At 39.9% G+C, this 17,895-nt stretch overlaps 1 protein-coding gene across 14 annotated transcripts in view; it reads right to left on the minus strand.

Moving 5' to 3' along the window:
* prom1a (prominin 1a) overlaps positions 1 to 17,895 on the minus strand; it is a 71,871-nt gene that overhangs the window by 14,655 nt on the left and 39,321 nt on the right. For all 14 annotated transcript variants that reach the window (XR_011311031.1, XR_011311028.1, XR_011311029.1 and 11 more), the window contains 12 exons: positions 12,970 to 13,090; positions 12,117 to 12,180; positions 11,576 to 11,665; positions 8,637 to 8,866; positions 7,895 to 7,969; positions 7,612 to 7,675; positions 7,032 to 7,191; positions 6,339 to 6,491; positions 5,475 to 5,598; positions 4,557 to 4,660; positions 3,665 to 3,749; positions 764 to 910 (listed from right to left, as the gene is read on the minus strand). Coding sequence is in view for 10 of the 14 variants with exons in the window: in XM_069701712.1 (XP_069557813.1) it covers positions 764 to 910; positions 3,665 to 3,749; positions 4,557 to 4,660; positions 5,475 to 5,598; positions 6,339 to 6,491; positions 7,032 to 7,191; positions 7,612 to 7,675; positions 7,895 to 7,969; positions 8,637 to 8,866; positions 11,576 to 11,665; positions 12,117 to 12,180; positions 12,970 to 13,090 (1,417 nt within the window). In the remaining 4 variants the exon portion in view is untranslated. The remainder of the gene's footprint in view (positions 1 to 763; positions 911 to 3,664; positions 3,750 to 4,556; positions 4,661 to 5,474; positions 5,599 to 6,338; positions 6,492 to 7,031; positions 7,192 to 7,611; positions 7,676 to 7,894; positions 7,970 to 8,636; positions 8,867 to 11,575; positions 11,666 to 12,116; positions 12,181 to 12,969; positions 13,091 to 17,895) is intronic.

Here is a 17,895-nt window from a genome sequence, read left to right on the forward strand (position 1 = left end):
TTTTAAATCAGTCCTACTCACTGTTGGAGAGTGTGTGAGGACAGGTGGTACTCTTGACTGGTTTCTATAAAGCTTTTAACCCCCCCACCCCCTCCAACCTTACTCTCAACAAATAAATCTAAGCGAACCTGACAGGTAGTGTCGAAGGAGACAGGGAATGCAGAGTCCCAGCTTGTTCCCACACACACTTTCTTTTTGCCCAGGCAGGATCATGCCTGGATAATTGAGCTGCAGCAGAGCCTCGGCAGAACCCGGTGTACTGTGTCATGTTGCGGGCTCGTATCAGGTAAAGCGTGGCTGCCTGCTGTATCTGACAGCAAGGGAAGTGGTCTGTTCCACTTGAGCCCTGCAAGAACTCGGGGCTATTTCTGGAAACATACCATTAAAGTACAAGTGAATGAATGTTTATGTGATCATATAAGTATTTAGAACAATCTGTCATTGTTTGAGCTCCCAGATAAACGGGTCCATCTACTGAAATGCAACTGGAACAATTAAAAAAAAAAGTGCCTATTATTGTGTGGTTTGGAGCTGAGTTTTAAAACAACTGTCGCTATATTTTGTCTGTGTTATGTGTGTGTGCCTTTGCGTGTCCCTTTTACTTTTCTCCTCCTTCCTGCTTGGTTTAGTGGGCCTGATTATCCAATTATGTGTTTTCCCTGCTCATTCATTCACATTTTAAGCGATTTGTTTTGTTTTACACTTCCTGCTCATGGCTTTTGCTCGTTCCAGTATGTGTGCGTGTTTAGCGTTTGCGTGTCACCTCTTCCAGGTAGTCGGCGTAGTTGATTTCTGACAGCCCTGCTTCAGAGAAGTCCAGGAGGTTTTGCTTCCCCTCCGCCTCTAACAGGATTATCCCTCTCAGGTCGATCCTAACGCTCTCCAGCTGACCGACCACATCTTTAGTGAACTGTAAACAAACAAAAAAAGGTATAGTTTTTCCACGTTGAGCCTACAATTTTCTTCACACAGTTAAAAATGGTACTATTAATATCAGGGGACTTTTGAGTTCAACAGTTAACTAATTTTCTAGGATTTGTGCCTCTTAGAAATGCTTTGTTATTAATCACAGTTTAAGTCTGTGTACAGCAAAGATAGAGAATTATTGTAAGCGTGCAAAAACATCACAACATAATAACAGACTAACACAAATGCAAAAACAAATGTTGGCACTTGGGTCTTAAAGATGTGGTTTGGACGGAAGTCTACATATTTTCTTGATGTTGGTTTTACCAGTTTCCCTTTGTTTCTATTCTGAATAACAGCCCTCATTAATCCATTTTTATAAATACAAATTCATGTCATAATGAAGTCTTTTAGATATTGTAATTATGCTTAATGTTTTGGAAACTACTGCACTATTTCTACGCTTTTGGGATCATGTTGCTGTCTCTTTAGCCACAACGCAGTAAAGTACTGGTTCAAATACAAAGAGTTTATATCAAAGTGTATTCATTTTTGGTGTAATATGAATATATAAAAAACAAAACATGAATAACCACAAAACTCTAACTAAATTAATTTGTTTTTAATTTTTGGGCTGTTCTGAAAGCCGCAGTCATACCGAGGCATCTCTTGGCAAATGGGATTTTTCACAAAGGATGTCTTGAATAGAAATATGCAATTTCACAACCAAAAAAGAAGAGGGTTTTTTTATGGCACTACATAGAGAACACAACAGAAATGTTGACAGTGAATTTGTTTCTCAGATGTCTGACTGTGTATATATATATATATATATATATATATATATATATATATGTTTTCCCATAAAGCTAAAAAATGTGCCGCATATTAGGTGTTGTACTTGTTTTGTTTCTTGCAGAAGGAGGAAATTTATAAAATAACAATTTTGAAACCTCATCCATATTGTCCATCCAAACACATCAAGATCATCATTTTCTGTCAACATAAGTTATGAAGATGTATTTGTCTGGAGATTACAACTAATTAGACTTCATTCATCTGAATGTGACTATGTTACAGTGATGGGCATCATTTACAGTAGGCCATAAGAAAATGTATTACTGTAAAAAAAAAAAAAAAAAAAAAGAAATAAAACATGTAAACTGTGATTTAGATGTTTGTTTGTTTTTGTAGTTCTGTCTCTTAGTAAAAACTCTTCATAAGCCCTTTGTGATTTTGTAATTTTACCAAATGGTGATAAAGCGCTATACAAGTACAGACCATTTCCCAGCACTGTCTTTTCATTCCTGTGAGGTATAGTTTTAAAAAAGAATATTACTGAAGCAAATGAATAAACTGAACCTTACTAAAAAAAAAAATGTAGTTGCAAATATAAAGGTCATCATCTGAGCAGTTTAAAACATCATCAAGCTGATGCACCACTTATGAATGCAAGTGGAGAAGAATGAATTGGCAGGTCTATTGCTGGTGGGAGTTAGGCCTTTTTGTTGTTGTTTTGTTCTCACTATTACCTCGTAGGGAGTAATAATTCACCAAAGGGATAAAAAGCATGTTCACTCCAAAAAAAAATAATTAAAAAAAAATGCACCATTAAAAGATGCAATTAAGTCATTTTTACTTAACATTTTAAGATCGGTTCTCTAGATGTGATACTTATAGCTCACGCAAGTGTTGGAGATTAAAATAACTCAAGACTTCTGTAAAATTCTTCAAACATGTTGAGGCATTAATGAAGACAAATGACCAATGTCCATAAATAGGCGCAGCATGAGACATATCAGCTTGTTGACAACATTGAGTCAAGGCAATCTTGCCAGCTGGCTGGAAAGTGCAAAAAAATGGGTTCGTCAGGCAGAAGTGTCTCGGCCTGGGCTCAAAAAGAAATAGAAACTTACATCAATGTGATGTCTCGGGCGTACACTGAGGTAAAGGCTAAGGCATGTTACAACTAATCAGCTGTCAGCACAGATTACGGTTTGGCAGCAAAGGAATTATTAGGTAATGCTAACGAAGTTCTGCAGCCACAAATAGAGATTTCTGGACATTCATTCATTTTGTTTATAGGCGTTCATGTCCACGTTGTATAGTTTTATAATCTGTCCCTGGTATGAGAATGTCATAAGTTTTACATTGGGGTGGGGGAAAGAATACTGAAATTAAAAAAAAAAAAAAAATTCCTGGACGTAATATTTAGTGTCTGACATGGATGAAGATTATTGCAGAGTATAGTTCACAGTATGAAATTAGAAAAACATTCCAAGAAAAGAGAGCTTACCAGACAGAGCTCCTGTACAGGGTGTATTTTTAATCATATAATTGTGTCAAGACATCTGCAGAATGTCTGTAATTGTATAGTCTTTTGGACTCTGACATAAAAGGGACATCAGAGCTTCCCCAAAGCGTTTTTAACTTATATCTTTGATCAGCTAATTAATAGCAACACATAATACAGTGGGTTATTATTACATATCTTGTTTTAGGTATATGAATTTTTGTTTTTGGATTAAGATTGAGATTTCTGTTTTTCGAGATCATGTCCTTATAGGTTAGGTTACCCCAACTGGGTAGAGAAATACACCAATGCAATGACAGTCTGACTTGCAACATAATGTATAATGACCTGCTGCTTCTCGTGTGTGTGTGTGTGTGTGTGTGTGTGTGTGTGTGTGTGTGTGTGTGTGTGTGTGTGTGTGTGTGTGTGTGTGTGTGTGTGTGTGTCTCCAGATGTGTTACTAACCACTGTAGTGTTCAGGAAAGAGGAGATGTTGGAGACTTTGTCCAAACGTATGGCAGAGTAGATGCCTTTGTTCTGTTTGCAAGTACTGAGAAAGATAAACCAAAACAAATACACAGAGGAAGAAAAAAAAATAAAAAAAAAAAAAAGAGAGAGAGAGAGAGTAAGACAACTGTCCATTTTAAAAGTTTCAGTCATGGTGAAAATATTTGCTGCCACCAAGTGAAATTGACTGGAAGTACAACGACTGACGTCGGAAACGGGTGTAATCGCTCAACACAATCGTGGGATGTCTGCTAATGTCTCACAGGTAACTATCCCATTATGATATTTAGGCAGCCACATATAGACTCGCATAATGGCACACAGTATTAGCACTGCTCGCTTTTTAATTGGCGGAGACTCGTTGGAAGTTACGCTGCTCTGTTTGGAAATATAACGACGGCGGGTCTGATGTTCCCAGTGTGCTGAGGATATGCCAGAGGGAGATGATGAAAGCTCCTGTAATCACTGAGAAAGAGATTGCAGAAAAGGCAGCACAAGATAGTGTAGAAAAATGATCCTAATTAGCCACGTCGGGTTAATAGAAAACTTTGTCTCTCTCTCTCTCTCATTTGCATCCCTATCAATGGGAAATAAAATATTCAGTTTGTATAGTTGATGCCCGGCTCGGCGGACTGAGCCAAAATGTAGAATTACTGGAGGAGGCTGTTTTTTTTTTTTCACAAATGGCTTGTCTTGCTGAACAATCCATTTGTTTTTTTCTAATCCAACGTATACATGAAATATGGAGTAGACGGATGTGAAGCAGGATGTGAGGAGAATAATCATCGCTTGTGAAAGGTAGGCAGATACAACACTGTCACCTAAATACATAAAAATGAGTTTGCCTTGCCTGTACAAGCTCTCTGCCGTCAGCTCCAGGTCGGAGTCGTTGTACATGTAGCCGGGGATGAAGTTCTTCCACTCCGGGCTGACGAGATATGGGGTGTCCACAACCTGGTCAAATCAGGAAAGATGATGTGACATCCGTCATTTACATGCGAAGCACATTGGATCAATCGGTAAGTTAAATAAACTTGACTCAAACTGAAAACAATGAATCATTCATAATGCCATTCTTATGTGCGCTCATGTATTTTCTAATGTGGACAAAGTCCAAGAGGGAACTGGGGTGCAGCTGAAAAGACTACGCATGCTCACTCAATCTTTACACAAATTACTCTTCCAGTGTTCGAACTAATCTGAGCTAATATTGGATGTGTTACTTTGTTCGGAGAGCAAGAAAGCTGAGACGAAGATATGCGCAGGCCTTGGAGAAAAATTCTGCAAGAATCCCAATTTGATCAAATGATCTGATTTACTGTTCAGTAATAAAAATCCAACGAGTTTCATTCTCTCTCGTTAGGAAGTGCCGATAGCCCATAAATGAAGTGAAGTGGAGGAATATTTCAGCCACAGTTCAACTAATTGTCTAGTTTTATGTTGTTTTTTTAAATTTTTTATTTGAGGCAAAATGAAGAGTTATTGCATTAACGGAGGACTCGACAGCGTCGGGATCCAGACTTATTACGAACATCAGCATGCTGCTGAAAACTGGAAGAAACTGCTGTTCTCACGGGCCCACTTAAGGGACACCAAATTGTATGTTTTGTGCTCATTCAGGGGTTTCGGTACATGAACATGTACCGGTCCAAAGCGAGTTCCCCGGTGAACGCGCCCGTTTGTTTTTTGTTCACTCAAAGTTTGAGGGAGCCTTGACCTCTGCGTCGTCTCCGGGTGCAAACGTCCCGCTTCGGATTGTACGACTTGCCTTGAAGACCTCTTTGGTGTGGAACGGCTCGCAAACAAGTTTCTCCATGTTCCCTCCAGCCAGGAAGATGGTGGTCACCACTGCCATCAGCACCCAGGAGAAGATGAAGCTAAATCCCACGCCGCTGTGGAGGCGAGCAGACAGGCCCTCAGGTACAGATGAATTGTAGAATAATAAGACATGGAGGTTTTAGTGATGTCGTGGAATGAGTTGATTTGGAAGTGGCCTCAATTGAGCGGTAACAACTTAAGTGTAATATATCATTTTGACATTTTATAGGAGGGAAGATGGTAGTTAAAAGGCGGAGAAGCAGGTACGGGGTCATGTTAAATTAGACATAACAAAAGACAAAAAACAACAATACACAGTGTCACAAGAAGTTTCTCTTTTCTATGGAGCCTCTAAGATTCGAAATATGGCACTTATTTTTTTTGTGTTTTTTTTTAATCTTGAGGTTAATTTCAGTTACTTTGTGTGAATTTCTTTTTGTCAAACAAGATGCAGTAATGTAATCTAATGGAAACAGGCTCTGCATGTGCCAGCAGATTATATTGTTTATTCTGTATAGTGTATACATAGAAAAATTGTATCACATGTTCTTTGTTGGCAGAAGCTTTCTTTGGCAAAAGCGCATTTTGCACAGGCCATCATATCTTTTTTTTTTTTTTTAAAGCATTTGATTATATGCTGGAGTCCTCTCGACCTTTTTTTAAAAGTACTTTTTTGAAAGTAAGTAGTCGTGGTTGTGGCCGTTGCAGTAAAGGCAGCAGTTGTTACAGTAGAAACACAAACTGTTATTGTGGCTATGCTGTGTTTTAGAGCTTAAAAACCTAATGGATTTGTCATATTGCGTAGTGGACTCACGCCATCAGCAACGTCCCGCCCGTATTGGAGATGCACCCTCGCGTTGTAGGCGAGGCGTGCTTGTCGTATCCCAGGGTGCCACACAGCAGGCCCAGGTAGTTGAAGGCCAGGACCAGGACCACCATGCAGCAAAGAGCAATGCAGCCAATCCACCTGCACACAGCAGGCAATGCTAAACAGTTAGAGATCTCACAGAAGGTGGCCCAACGGAGTGTAAATGGGACATCAACTCCTACCACAGTTTAGGTGTATATCTGCAGCCGTGTATCTTAAAAATAAAAAATAAAAATACAGTAAAGCTTCACCTGCTTACTCATAAAACAGCACAAATTTAGAAATTTAGAAAATGGAATATAAAGCTTTTAAAATGGACGATTTACCATCCTGGGTTTTCCTCTGTTTGTACTATTTGAAAAGAAATTAATGTAGAAGGGATGTGAATATTTTATAAATTCAAAATATTGACTCAGACTAATGGGGTACACTGTAATTTTCTACTAGCTTACGAGAAGTGTCTGGTCAGGCCAGAGCGTGTGGCATCAGACACATTACACTTTTACACTGAATGCACCATCGTGTTGCAACATTGATTCCCGTGTAGTCTCTGATCAAAGGGAATGTTTTCTCACTTTAATTACAGGTTTTGATTTATGTGAACTGTTTTATTTAATTCATGTCAGGAGGTCTGTGTACCTGTAGAAGTCCATTTTGTCGATCTCCGGGTAGTAGTCCTCAATCTTGGCGTGCGCGTGGTTTATGAAGATAGTGAAGTTGGACAGGCAGCTCTGCACTGGGAATGCCTTGGAAAAGCTGCTGATGTTATTGCCGATGCCATCCACCAAATTCTGTACGCCTGAGACACAGACTCATAGTTAATAGAAATGTTTGGGGGGGGGGGAGGAGAGGGGGTATTTAAATAGCCTGGGTGAAGATCCTGAAATAAATTAGTTTCAACATTCATCAGAAATATGCTCATGTCTAACAGTTTGGCTGAGTTATAATATGTAAATATCAAATGATACCAAACTGAAAGTTGGCAAACGATTATGAATTTCAGAATGGATATTTACACTGAAATTTGAACTGCAGATTCAAACCTAAAATCCACCTAATCCTACAATGCAGAGGAAGAAGCACAGAGACGCACGGAGAAGGCAAGGAGAGTAAAAAAAATAATCCCAGTGATTCCCATAATCTGCTAGTGCACTCACACACACAGGAGTTATTACATTTATGTTTGCTTTCAGAAAACATCTTTTTATGAATCACTTACTCTCGACGACACTTCGGGTTTGTTCAATCACCATTTGTGGCGTGTTGTTCAAAGAGGCGTATCCCTGTGGACGGAGAAGAACAGCACGTCGGTCCATTTTGATGTTTAAAAACAACAACAAAAAAAGATAGAAAATTCTTAATAGAATTAAAAATGGTTATTCAAATGTATTCTGAAAAATGAGAACGGAAAACAAGCAGATGAGACGGTAGACAAACGGTTGACACGACAGCAGAATAGATCGAAGGAAGGAAAATGTCGTAGTTCTGTGGCGCGCGCTCACCCGCTGGACGATAGCGCTGAGGTCTGTTTTCAACACGTCGTTCACCTTTTCCAGCTGATCGTTCACTTTGGGAAGCTTGAAGATAAACACACAGTAATGCACTGATAAGCATGCGCAGTGATTTAATGATCCAAATTCAACGATCTCTGAACGATATTCGGTGATTCCCGTCCCCCCTTTTTTCTCATCGAGCAAACATCATATTCCGAGATCCTCTTCCGGAAGGAGCTCATCGCAAAAGTTCAATCAGCGTGTAGTGAAAAAAGTGGGAGAGAGCAGAAGTAAGTTTAAAAAAAATTAAAAAAAAAACCGCTGCATTTAAATCTTTCGACCATCAAAACTTGTGTTCTGGAAACGGGAAGTTAATTCACTGCACAGCTCGCCGTTTACCAGCTGTTCAAGAAACAATTACACGTGCCGGTGGTTTTGACTGAAACTTTGTCTTAATCGTAACAATAACTAAACCTCGTCATTAAACGGATTTCCACATTTTTTTTTTAAGCTGTCTTAAATCGGTAGTCTGGCGTCGGTCGATATGAGCCGATTGGTGGCTGTAATCGTTCCCCTTGTTCATACAGGTCGTTAAGAGTAAATGAACTCTAATTCACGGATGGATGAACCAAAAGCTAACGAGGAGGTTTCAGCTGCCTGAGGGCAGTTAGTTGGTCTTCAGTAGGAATCTTTCTCCCTCCGTGATCCCCTCGACTCCTTTGTTCCACAGGGTGTGTGTTCGGTTTAGTACCCGTGTGAAATTCGCGCTAATCTGCAGCTGGGACAGCGACTGGCGGATGTTGCGGCACAGCTGCGCGGTGGTGGCGTCGGACTCCTCGTCGTCGCAGCCGGGGTCGTTGAGGGTGCGGTTGATGCTGGTCCGGACCAGGCTCAGGTTGAAGTTGAGTTTCCCCGTTCCTTCCTGGAGGACCTCCAGAGAAACACTGACGTTCTCCAGGGCCTCCTTGGTTTCTCGCATGGCTGAAAGTAACAAAGACCACAGATGAGATTTAAAGTGGACCGGGTTGCTGTTAAAAAAAAAAAAAAAAAGTGGGAAAACCAGGATGTGGAGGAAAAATAAATGCCCATCAGAACAAAAGACTTTGTGAATATAATTTTTTCCTTTAAAAAAAATAAATAAAAAAAAGTCAAAATGTAGAACTATGGGGTGAGATTAGTTCTATTGTTGTCCTATTGCAAACTTCGATTATTCTTCCAAAACTTTAAATAAGTCCAGCAGTTATTAATACAGCTGGGGAGTGTCTTGCGTACTCAACGACATAAAAAAAAAAAAAAAAACTTTTTTTAATTTTTTTTACTTTATTTAATTTAAATTAGTTGTCAGGAAAGTTTTTTTCTATGAGCCTCAGACAGTCTAACTCGACTATAAAATGACTCATTCAAGAATTATGAATATTTAAGACTTGAGTTTTGTCGTGGGACTTACTGTGGAATCGCACATTTGTTTGCCGGGCAGTGGAATAATATTTATTTTCAATTATGAAGCTGCTTCTGGGATATATACAAAATTAGGATAACTTTTAATTTTACCAGGTAAAGAAAGCTAATAACTAGTACAGCAGTACAATCACGGCTTTTATGCATTATCTATTAAAAGTGAGCCGGTGGTTCAGCTCAACAAGACAAATTGGCTTTTAATATCAAGACACACAGGGAACGGGGCAATTCATACAATGTGTGCTTATATCACACGCATACAGACTCATAGGGGACACAGAGTATTCACTCATTGTAAGGACTAGGCCTGAGCCGAGTATCCTGGTTCTTGTACGTGATTTTGGCATTTGGAGTGTGTCTTTAGTATTTCCGTGATTCTCACATTTTGGATATGGTGATATGCGTGTTTTTTGTGTGTGTGTGTGTGTGTGTGTGTTTTTGTTTACTGCATTTCATTAAAGTGATGTAATTTTCTGAACTTCCCAGACTGCTGCAGCTGCTCCATTATTTGCCTTTTACATACTTAGTCCTTAATCTTTGGCAAGTAAACGACCAAGACTCCTATGAATAATGCAAAATTGTTAACTTCTATTAAAGACGTTGCAGTTCAGTAACTGACTCTTTCCCTGGTAATTGTGTGCATGACAAGGCAGCAGCCAGTGTTAGTTAACAATCATGGAGTAGCCTGCAGCAGATTTTTTCAAATTAAACAGGATAAAGAATGCCATCCTTAAAAGATGCAGGAGAGGAAACAGTGCATTTACTATCAGCCCTGTATTAGCAGCCCTAAAAAAAACCAACACATGGGTTTTGAATACCGTATTTTCTGCTACTCATGCTTTCGTAATTATGAATCTTTTGATCAGATGTGGTAACTGGTTGAACTGACAAACTCATTATTCATACGAGCTTACTGAAAATCTTTTGTAACTCGGCTCAGCCCCAGTAGGAACCCAGTAGGACACGAACATAAAAAAAATACAAATATAATCACAGTCATATCTGCGGTCAGGCGTTTTACCACCTGAACGATCGGCATGCTTGTTGACTGCTTTCTTTGTTATTCATGTGCTACAAGGCTGTATATTCCACGTAATCAAAACATCCATATACAGCAGCTTGTAATGCATAAATAAAAGGCCATAAATAAGATAATACTTTCGTGGTTAGATATTCAGATGGTTGAAAAAAAATAAAAAATGTGCACGGAGGTGCACTGTAATTTCTGGTAAAAAAAGTTCAAACATGTAACATGACTGGTTACACAAAAACACACAACTTTTGATGCTCACTCCACACCGGGGGGGGGGGGGACACAGTTGCAGTCTAAAGGGAGATATTCAGGTGCAGGTGGAAGTTGGTTTGGGGTTTTGGCAAAATCAGCATATGTCATTAAGTTAAAACGGCACTAGGCATTTTTAACAATCTGGTTGAGCACAACAAAAGCAGAAAAGACAATGAGGGCATGGTGGAGGTGGTGAATTCGACTTGAGAATAAAAAAACAAAACACAAGTCCAATGAACTCAAAGCATGCCGGGACTTAACAAAGACAGCAGAACCTGCCTGAAAATATATATGTATATTTTTTCACCACCTCCTTCCCCATGAGTCCCTGTGAGGACTATCTTTAGATTCAAGAAGTGGTGCCTACGTAAAGTGAATATATCACTTTACCACTTCCTTCCATTTGTCATCACCAGACGTTGCGTAGTGCGGTTTTAACATATTCGGTGTCGGTTGCTCATTAGGATATAAGTCGGGGCTTCGAGTAGGTCCAAGTGCTCAAAGAGGGAAACAAAGGGAACAAACCAAAGGAGCAACACTCGTGTCAAAGTTCACAAAGTCAGGGATCAAAGGATTGTGGGTCATTGATCAGTTACAGATTCACCATTACCTTTGATGGCTCTCTCGATTTTCACTTGATAAAAAACATAAAGTATAAAGACAATTATTATGGTTTTTAATTCACTAAGTGTGGCAAAGAAATACTGAATCAGACTCCAAAATCTTAATGTAGATTCATGGCACACACAAAAAAGAAGCAAACTTTAGCAAGTTATTTAAACTTATTAAAATAGTTTTAAAATCATATTATGTAATACCTTTAGTGGGGAAAAGTCTGATAATGTGGTTTTAATCACATTTGTCAATATTTGCTCTGGAGCCACAAGTCTGTTTTTTTGGTAGCCGATACTATTCTGATCGGGGCTGAAAAAGGAAATTAAAAATACCTCCAGCCATGTTCAGCACTCGGTCCAAGGTAGGATGGACTTCCTTATCCAACTGATCGTGTATCCTTCCTCCTAATAAAGGACCTACGTCTGAAGATAACACAGTGACAAGATTAACAGAGAAAATGTCCAATTGTCCCACGTTCACTCCATTATCACGTCACCGCTGCTCATCCCTTCCCAGGATTTGTTCACTATTCAAACGTCGCAACTTGCGATCTAATGGTTGTCTCTTTAGAGAAAACACAACACTTTTAGTTGAAAGTAATAAAGTATGCACTCCTAGTAGGTCTCAACTTTCAGGGAGGAACGGCCCGCAAAAGAAAAGTAGGATGAATACTCAAGAGGATCCTCTATAACAGGCACCGCTGTCGCTACCCAGACCCAGTTATGTCACAAATCTGTTGTGAAAACAAGTCGCAGGAAAAGTGGTCACAGCAAATTCAGATAATAAGCCTGATACACGACCAAGTGTAGGAGCTCAGAGAATCGTTTCTGTCCACTTAATTTACAATCAGAGGCAAAGAGAAGGTCTACTTACTATCCAGGTCGTAGATGACTTTGTTCTTGGCTGTGGCGTATTGGGATATTAGGTAATCAATTTGCTGCAAACAGGAAAACGTAAGAGCAGAGCAGAGAAAATGGAGGCACACAAACATGAGTTTATCGGTCTCGCCGTAGACGGTAACAACTACTCTGAAGGAAAAATAACAACAACAACAACAACGTTATTTGTCAAAACAATATGGAGAATGTGATCAAATATGAAGCCTGGCCCCATTAACATATAATATGAGTGTGGTTGGGAGTTTTGTTCTCAAAACAAACCAAATAACGCCGTCAAATAACAGCTTTAAATATCACCCTCAAGAGCGAGACGGAAAGCCTGATCTTGAGAAATTTCACAGAGTGAGCGCGATGTTTCAAAAACGCAAATTTGCAGCTGTCGCTCGCACAAAATGTGAGAATTATTTTTTTCCCCACCTTGAAAGGACTACCTGAAAGTGACATGACGAAAAAAAAACTAGTAGTTTTGACACAGAGGAAAGTTCACACACACGGGTTCATACATTTGCATTTAAGTCTGACAAACTGAAAAAAAAAAAAAAAAAAAAATTCTCGTTTTAGTGAATTTGAAATGTTTTAGATTTTCATTTCATGATGACTGAATAATTTGTCACGCCTTACCCAAATTACTCAACTAGCCTGTAACCAGGAGCTATTTCATAACCATTTCACACGATTTGAGACTAATCGCTCATATTGGTACATACTTAAATTCGAATGATTGAAAGCAAAACACCGAACGGGTTTGATATTGGGTTTGAAAATAATCAGACTGGTTGGGCTCTCTCCGCATATGCTACAACTCCGTGACGACGCATTTGTCTCACCATTGGCGTGTCATTGGCGAAGGTGTGCAGGTCCCTCATGTTGCTGTTGACCAGCCGTCGTATGTTCTTCACCTGAGAGCTCAGGTTCTGGTTGGCGGCGTACGCGCACAGCACTCCGATCCTGAAAAGGATTGACAAACACAAAATACTGTGATTTTTTTTTTTTTTTTTTAACTGAGAGCCTGCTCCTCATGCGTCAACCAACACAGGGTTGAGTTCACAGAGCGGGGTGATTACACATCTTCACCAGTAGGGGTCAGTGTGCACCACCGCTTTTTACTTTTACATTGTATTTGCAACTTCCATTGAGTTACACCTGTAGAGTGGGCTTCATTTCCTTGAAAGCCAATACACAAAACTATTTTTGTAACTGTAACTTTTGTAATGGTCAAAACATAGATTTCACTTCTGTCTCTTTCAAATGACTCTTTTAATATAATTGACATAAATTCAGTTTATATTGTTGATGGCGTAAACATGTATATTTACTCTTAAGTGAAGCGTGTTTTTTTTTAACAGAGTGGAATATTATAGTTCACAGGCACGGAGGAGGCCTTGTACAAATGTGTCTTTCTAAAAATCATACAAATGAAAAAATATCAGACATATCAGCGATATATTTGAAACCACCGGGATTTTTATCATCTCCTTTTTTTTCATGCGAGCGGCCGAGCGTAGACTTTATTTTCTGCATTTGTAAGATAACAGATGACTTTCGGTAAAGGTTTTATTTCTCAAGCCATGTGGAAATGAACTTGTATCTAGAAAATGCAGGTGTATCTGCATTACACGCTGAGGCCCAATCTGTATAATCTAAGGTCCCTGGGTTGTAAACATATTCAAATTAAAAGCGAAAACACAGAATTGCATACAGCAGACCATTAAAGTGAGTCTCTTGCATACTTCAAACAGACCTGAGTAGCTCACTAGGAGGCTTAATTAGCTTGAGCAACATCAAGGGAAAGACAGCCCATAATATTAAGCTGTTTCCATGACTCACTCTCATCCCAGCTGAATTTCTCAGCTCAGCACCTCGCAGCTGCCGCAGCACTTTGCATTAAAGTATGTGTATTTATTGCTGTTAATGTGTGCAATATGCGAGAGAGGTTGGCGTTCTTGGGTCGATTAGCTTTGGAAAAGGTGGTAGAAAAAAAAAGAAAGCCTCTGCGATGGATTCAGAAGAATTCTTCAAGTACAGTCGTATAACACAGAGAATATCCTTCATATAAAAATAGTTCAGTGGAATAAGCGGCTTTATTAATGATGTAAGATGACTTGCAGAAAGGAATCAAAAAAAAAAAAAAATCCCCGACTGACTCGGAAGTCGCTGGGAAGGTTTATATCAATGGAGAGGAATCGGTGGTGGTGTGACTCACTGTATAAAAAGGCAAAGCTCTTTTTTTTTTTTTTTTTTCTGTGGGTCTGTTTATGTGCGTTTTTTTTCTGTGTCGGTATGACAACGGCTTGTACAGTACACGTATGCGACCGCGGCGCATGCAAAGTAAGGTCACGACCTCCTTCGTCGTCTTATTGCGAATTTACTGCGGCAAGTTAAACGGGCATTAATTGGAAAAAAAAAAAAAGTCCTTTAAAAAGAATCTCTTCAAATATTTATACACAAATATTTTTAATTTTCAAAAACTTTTGCTGAAGGTGGGGCGTCCTAACTGGTCGCACCAACTAAGATGTGAGACGTCAGCTACGTTCGAGTGTGCTTTGTGACATTATTCCAGTAGTTTTAAGAAATATGTCCGGACGTGAAGGAGATGAAGCTAGAACCTGGAAACCAAACACCTGTTTGTGCTCCTTGACCTGACACTTTTTTTTTTTTTTCAGTTTTGTACAGTCACATTCAGCCTCTCTCGAAATGCCAACGCCACTCGGAGCGCCTCGCTCGACTCATTGTTTTGGTTGCCGTGGATTTTCTGAAGCATTTGGAGGGTCTCTTTCCTCCCGGACGGACACAAAATTGGATGTTCGTTCTCCGCTCAAGCCGAGGAGGAGGAAAAAAATCCCACGTACCGGCGGTCACCAAAACACGTGTAACGCAGGTGCGTATGTCGATCGAGTGACGTAACTCTGAACACTTACTCACGTAAGGTTATAGCCCCCCTTTTTTTTTTTTTTTTCTACTTTTGGAAAGTAATGTTGGGGTGTTGCTAAATCAGTGAGGCAATAACAAGTTCATCCAAGTCATTTAGGGAGAAATATTTGCTGGTCCCTGCAGCTCAAATGGGAGAATTAGTTGCTTCTTTTTTTTTTTTTTTTTTTTTTTTTTGGAAGAAAGATGATTTGATAATGATAATGAGGAAAATTAGTCCGTTTCTGTTCAGCATCTCACTAAAAATGAACTAATGAGCATCTTCCAAGAAAATGAGCTCGGAGACCGTTCTGGTGCTGGAAGAATTCTTGGCACATCTTATTTGTATACAGTTTATAGTTAGGATGTTAAAAAAAAAAAATTGTTTTAAAATGCACAAAAACACCAGTGTGGTCCTTTTAAAGAACAAAATGTATTATCGGATCATGTTTTTGTTGTTGTTTTTTTTTTGCTCCGGGAGAGAAACTCTTTTCATCTCTAATGGCATCGAGCTGCTCCACGTCTGGTGGAAATTGCGATGACGTTTGCCATAAATAGTGAGTGGCCCGACGGTCGTCGTAGAGTAAACACGGTCGTGGTATAAGTGCAGACTTAATGAGAATCTAGGCCAAACAACTGGGCTGGGACACAGTGAAGCGGAGCCATCCGTAACCAGGGGAAGATTCAAAATGGCCACATTCACCACAAAAGCCTTTTGTCAAACGCTTTCTCTCTGTATCCTCTCTGGCTCACTCTCGAGGGCAAAGTTTCATGAATTTGCCGGCCCCCCTCCCCCCTTTTTATTTAGTTTTTTACATCCACAAATTTACAATTACCCGCTCGTCCCTTCTCTTTTGCTCGTCTCACTGCGTCTTCACTGCCAAAGCCACTACTTTCCTCTTAACATGCCTCATGTTTGTCTCGGTCTCTTTTCATCTATTTCTTTCCCTCCACCTGTACTTGTCTTTATATCGCCCAACGCGCAGACATCTTTATTTTTTTGTTTTCCGCTGACCATTCTACCTCTCAAGCTCCACACTTCACTCTCATTTTCCTACAGCGCCCTCCCTCTTCATTTTTTTCCCCCCCCTCTTCCTCCGTCTCCTCTGTTGCCCTCAGTTCCCTCTCTTCTCTTTTATTTTTTCCCCCTCTCTCTCTCTCTCTCCCTCTACCCACCTCCCTCTCCGTCCCTTTGTCTCTCGCTCATTCCCTCTCCCCATTGGTGTCCAGCAAGGTCACTGGAATCTGTGGCCGAACAAAGACTCTTTGAGTAAAAATAAAAAAAAAAATATGCCGGGGCGCTGTGTACTACATGACCGTTCACCTTCCTTGGTCGGGGGTTACATTCGGTTTAGTTCGCGTGTCCTTTCAGAGTTTTGATTTGTCATTTCAGAAGTGAGGGAATACAACAAGTAGATAAAAGTGACAGAAGAAAAAAAAAAACCCCACATGCATTTGTGTTTGAATGCAAAATGTTCAAGCGAACAACAAACTCGAAATGACAAGCGAGGCAGTCCAGAGAATAACAGCTAAAATAGATGAGCGCTGCTGTGTGTTGAATTTCTTGGAGGAAAGCCTTTTCTTTTTTTTTTCTCACTGATTCTTACAGCGTCTGAATGCAGGCGACAGGAAACACGCCACCTACTGCCGGTAAAGACTCGATGCCCCCTGTGGCGTCACCTTCGTTTCACCTCAAACTTAATGATGTCTTTTATATCGCACGCAACAGGAGAAATATTACAGTCCAATAAACTGAAAAGCTTTTTATGAGTTATGCCATTAAACTTAAAAAAAAAAAAAAAAAAAAAGAGACATCAATTTTGTACGACAGCAGCAAAGAGAAGGTTGAAGTTTGAAGTATATCATATGTTATTCTTAAAGCATAAAATACATATTTAAATAATTTTTCCCTTGACTCATGCATACTGAGTCTCCTTCCCAAAATGGACTTTTTCTCTAAAACACTTGCTGAAAAGCAGAGCTGTGACATAACGCTGAAATTCATTGAATCCAAACTTTTGTATAGAATTATGTCATATTTAGTCAATCATTCTTTGTTTACAAAATATCTGCCCTTTAAAAATGGCTACTGGCCTTTAAAAAAAACAAAAACAAAAGCCATTTATCGATTCAATTGGACACTGAGAAACTGAGCCGCCGGTCTGTCGTGCTGCATCATCACGTTCCTCCGCTATCAGCAGCTCCTAAACTGACCCACTACTCTGGATGGCTTCATGGATATTGTTTTTTTTGTTTGTTTGTTTGTTTTTTTTGATGACGTGCCTCTTTTGGACCACAGGGGACAATGCAAACACAGCAGGAGGACGATTTACCTCTCAACTGTGGAAAAAAAAAAAAAAAAAAGGCCTCTAATTCCTGTTTGAGCAAAAGCCAAATGACACATGAAACCTTCCCCCTCAGGGTGGAAAAGCCCACAAACGGCAGATGAAGAAGAGCATCGAACTAGTGCAGCCCCCCCCCCCCTCACCCCCACCAGAATCTAGGCCACTACTGGGGGCTGGGTACTGAGTGTTACATGGTCTGGTGGCTCCATAGCTTTTACAAACTCCCAACAATGGCCTGCATTCAGCGCGATTGTAGTTGCGAGGCTGGGACAGTCGCCTTTCAGCCCCTCCCTGGTTTCACACTGCCAGATCTGGTCCTCTATTGTCCCTGCAGTATCCCTCGATAAGAAAAATCACAACACGAAAAAAACGTAGAGATTTAAAATGATTTGCAATATTGCTGGCAAAATGGATAAGATGCATGATGTGCTTTTGTTCCGGTATCGTTTGAAGACCTGCGATGCAGGTAGTGTAGTGGACACGTGTATAAGGGAACATTGT

The sequence above is a fragment of the Brachyistius frenatus genome, unplaced genomic scaffold, assembly GCF_029030835.1.
Source record: "Brachyistius frenatus isolate BFR_SWC_R1_liver_20210118 unplaced genomic scaffold, ASM2903083v1 Contig_38, whole genome shotgun sequence".
In the NCBI taxonomy this organism is placed as follows: Eukaryota; Metazoa; Chordata; class Actinopteri; family Embiotocidae; genus Brachyistius; species Brachyistius frenatus.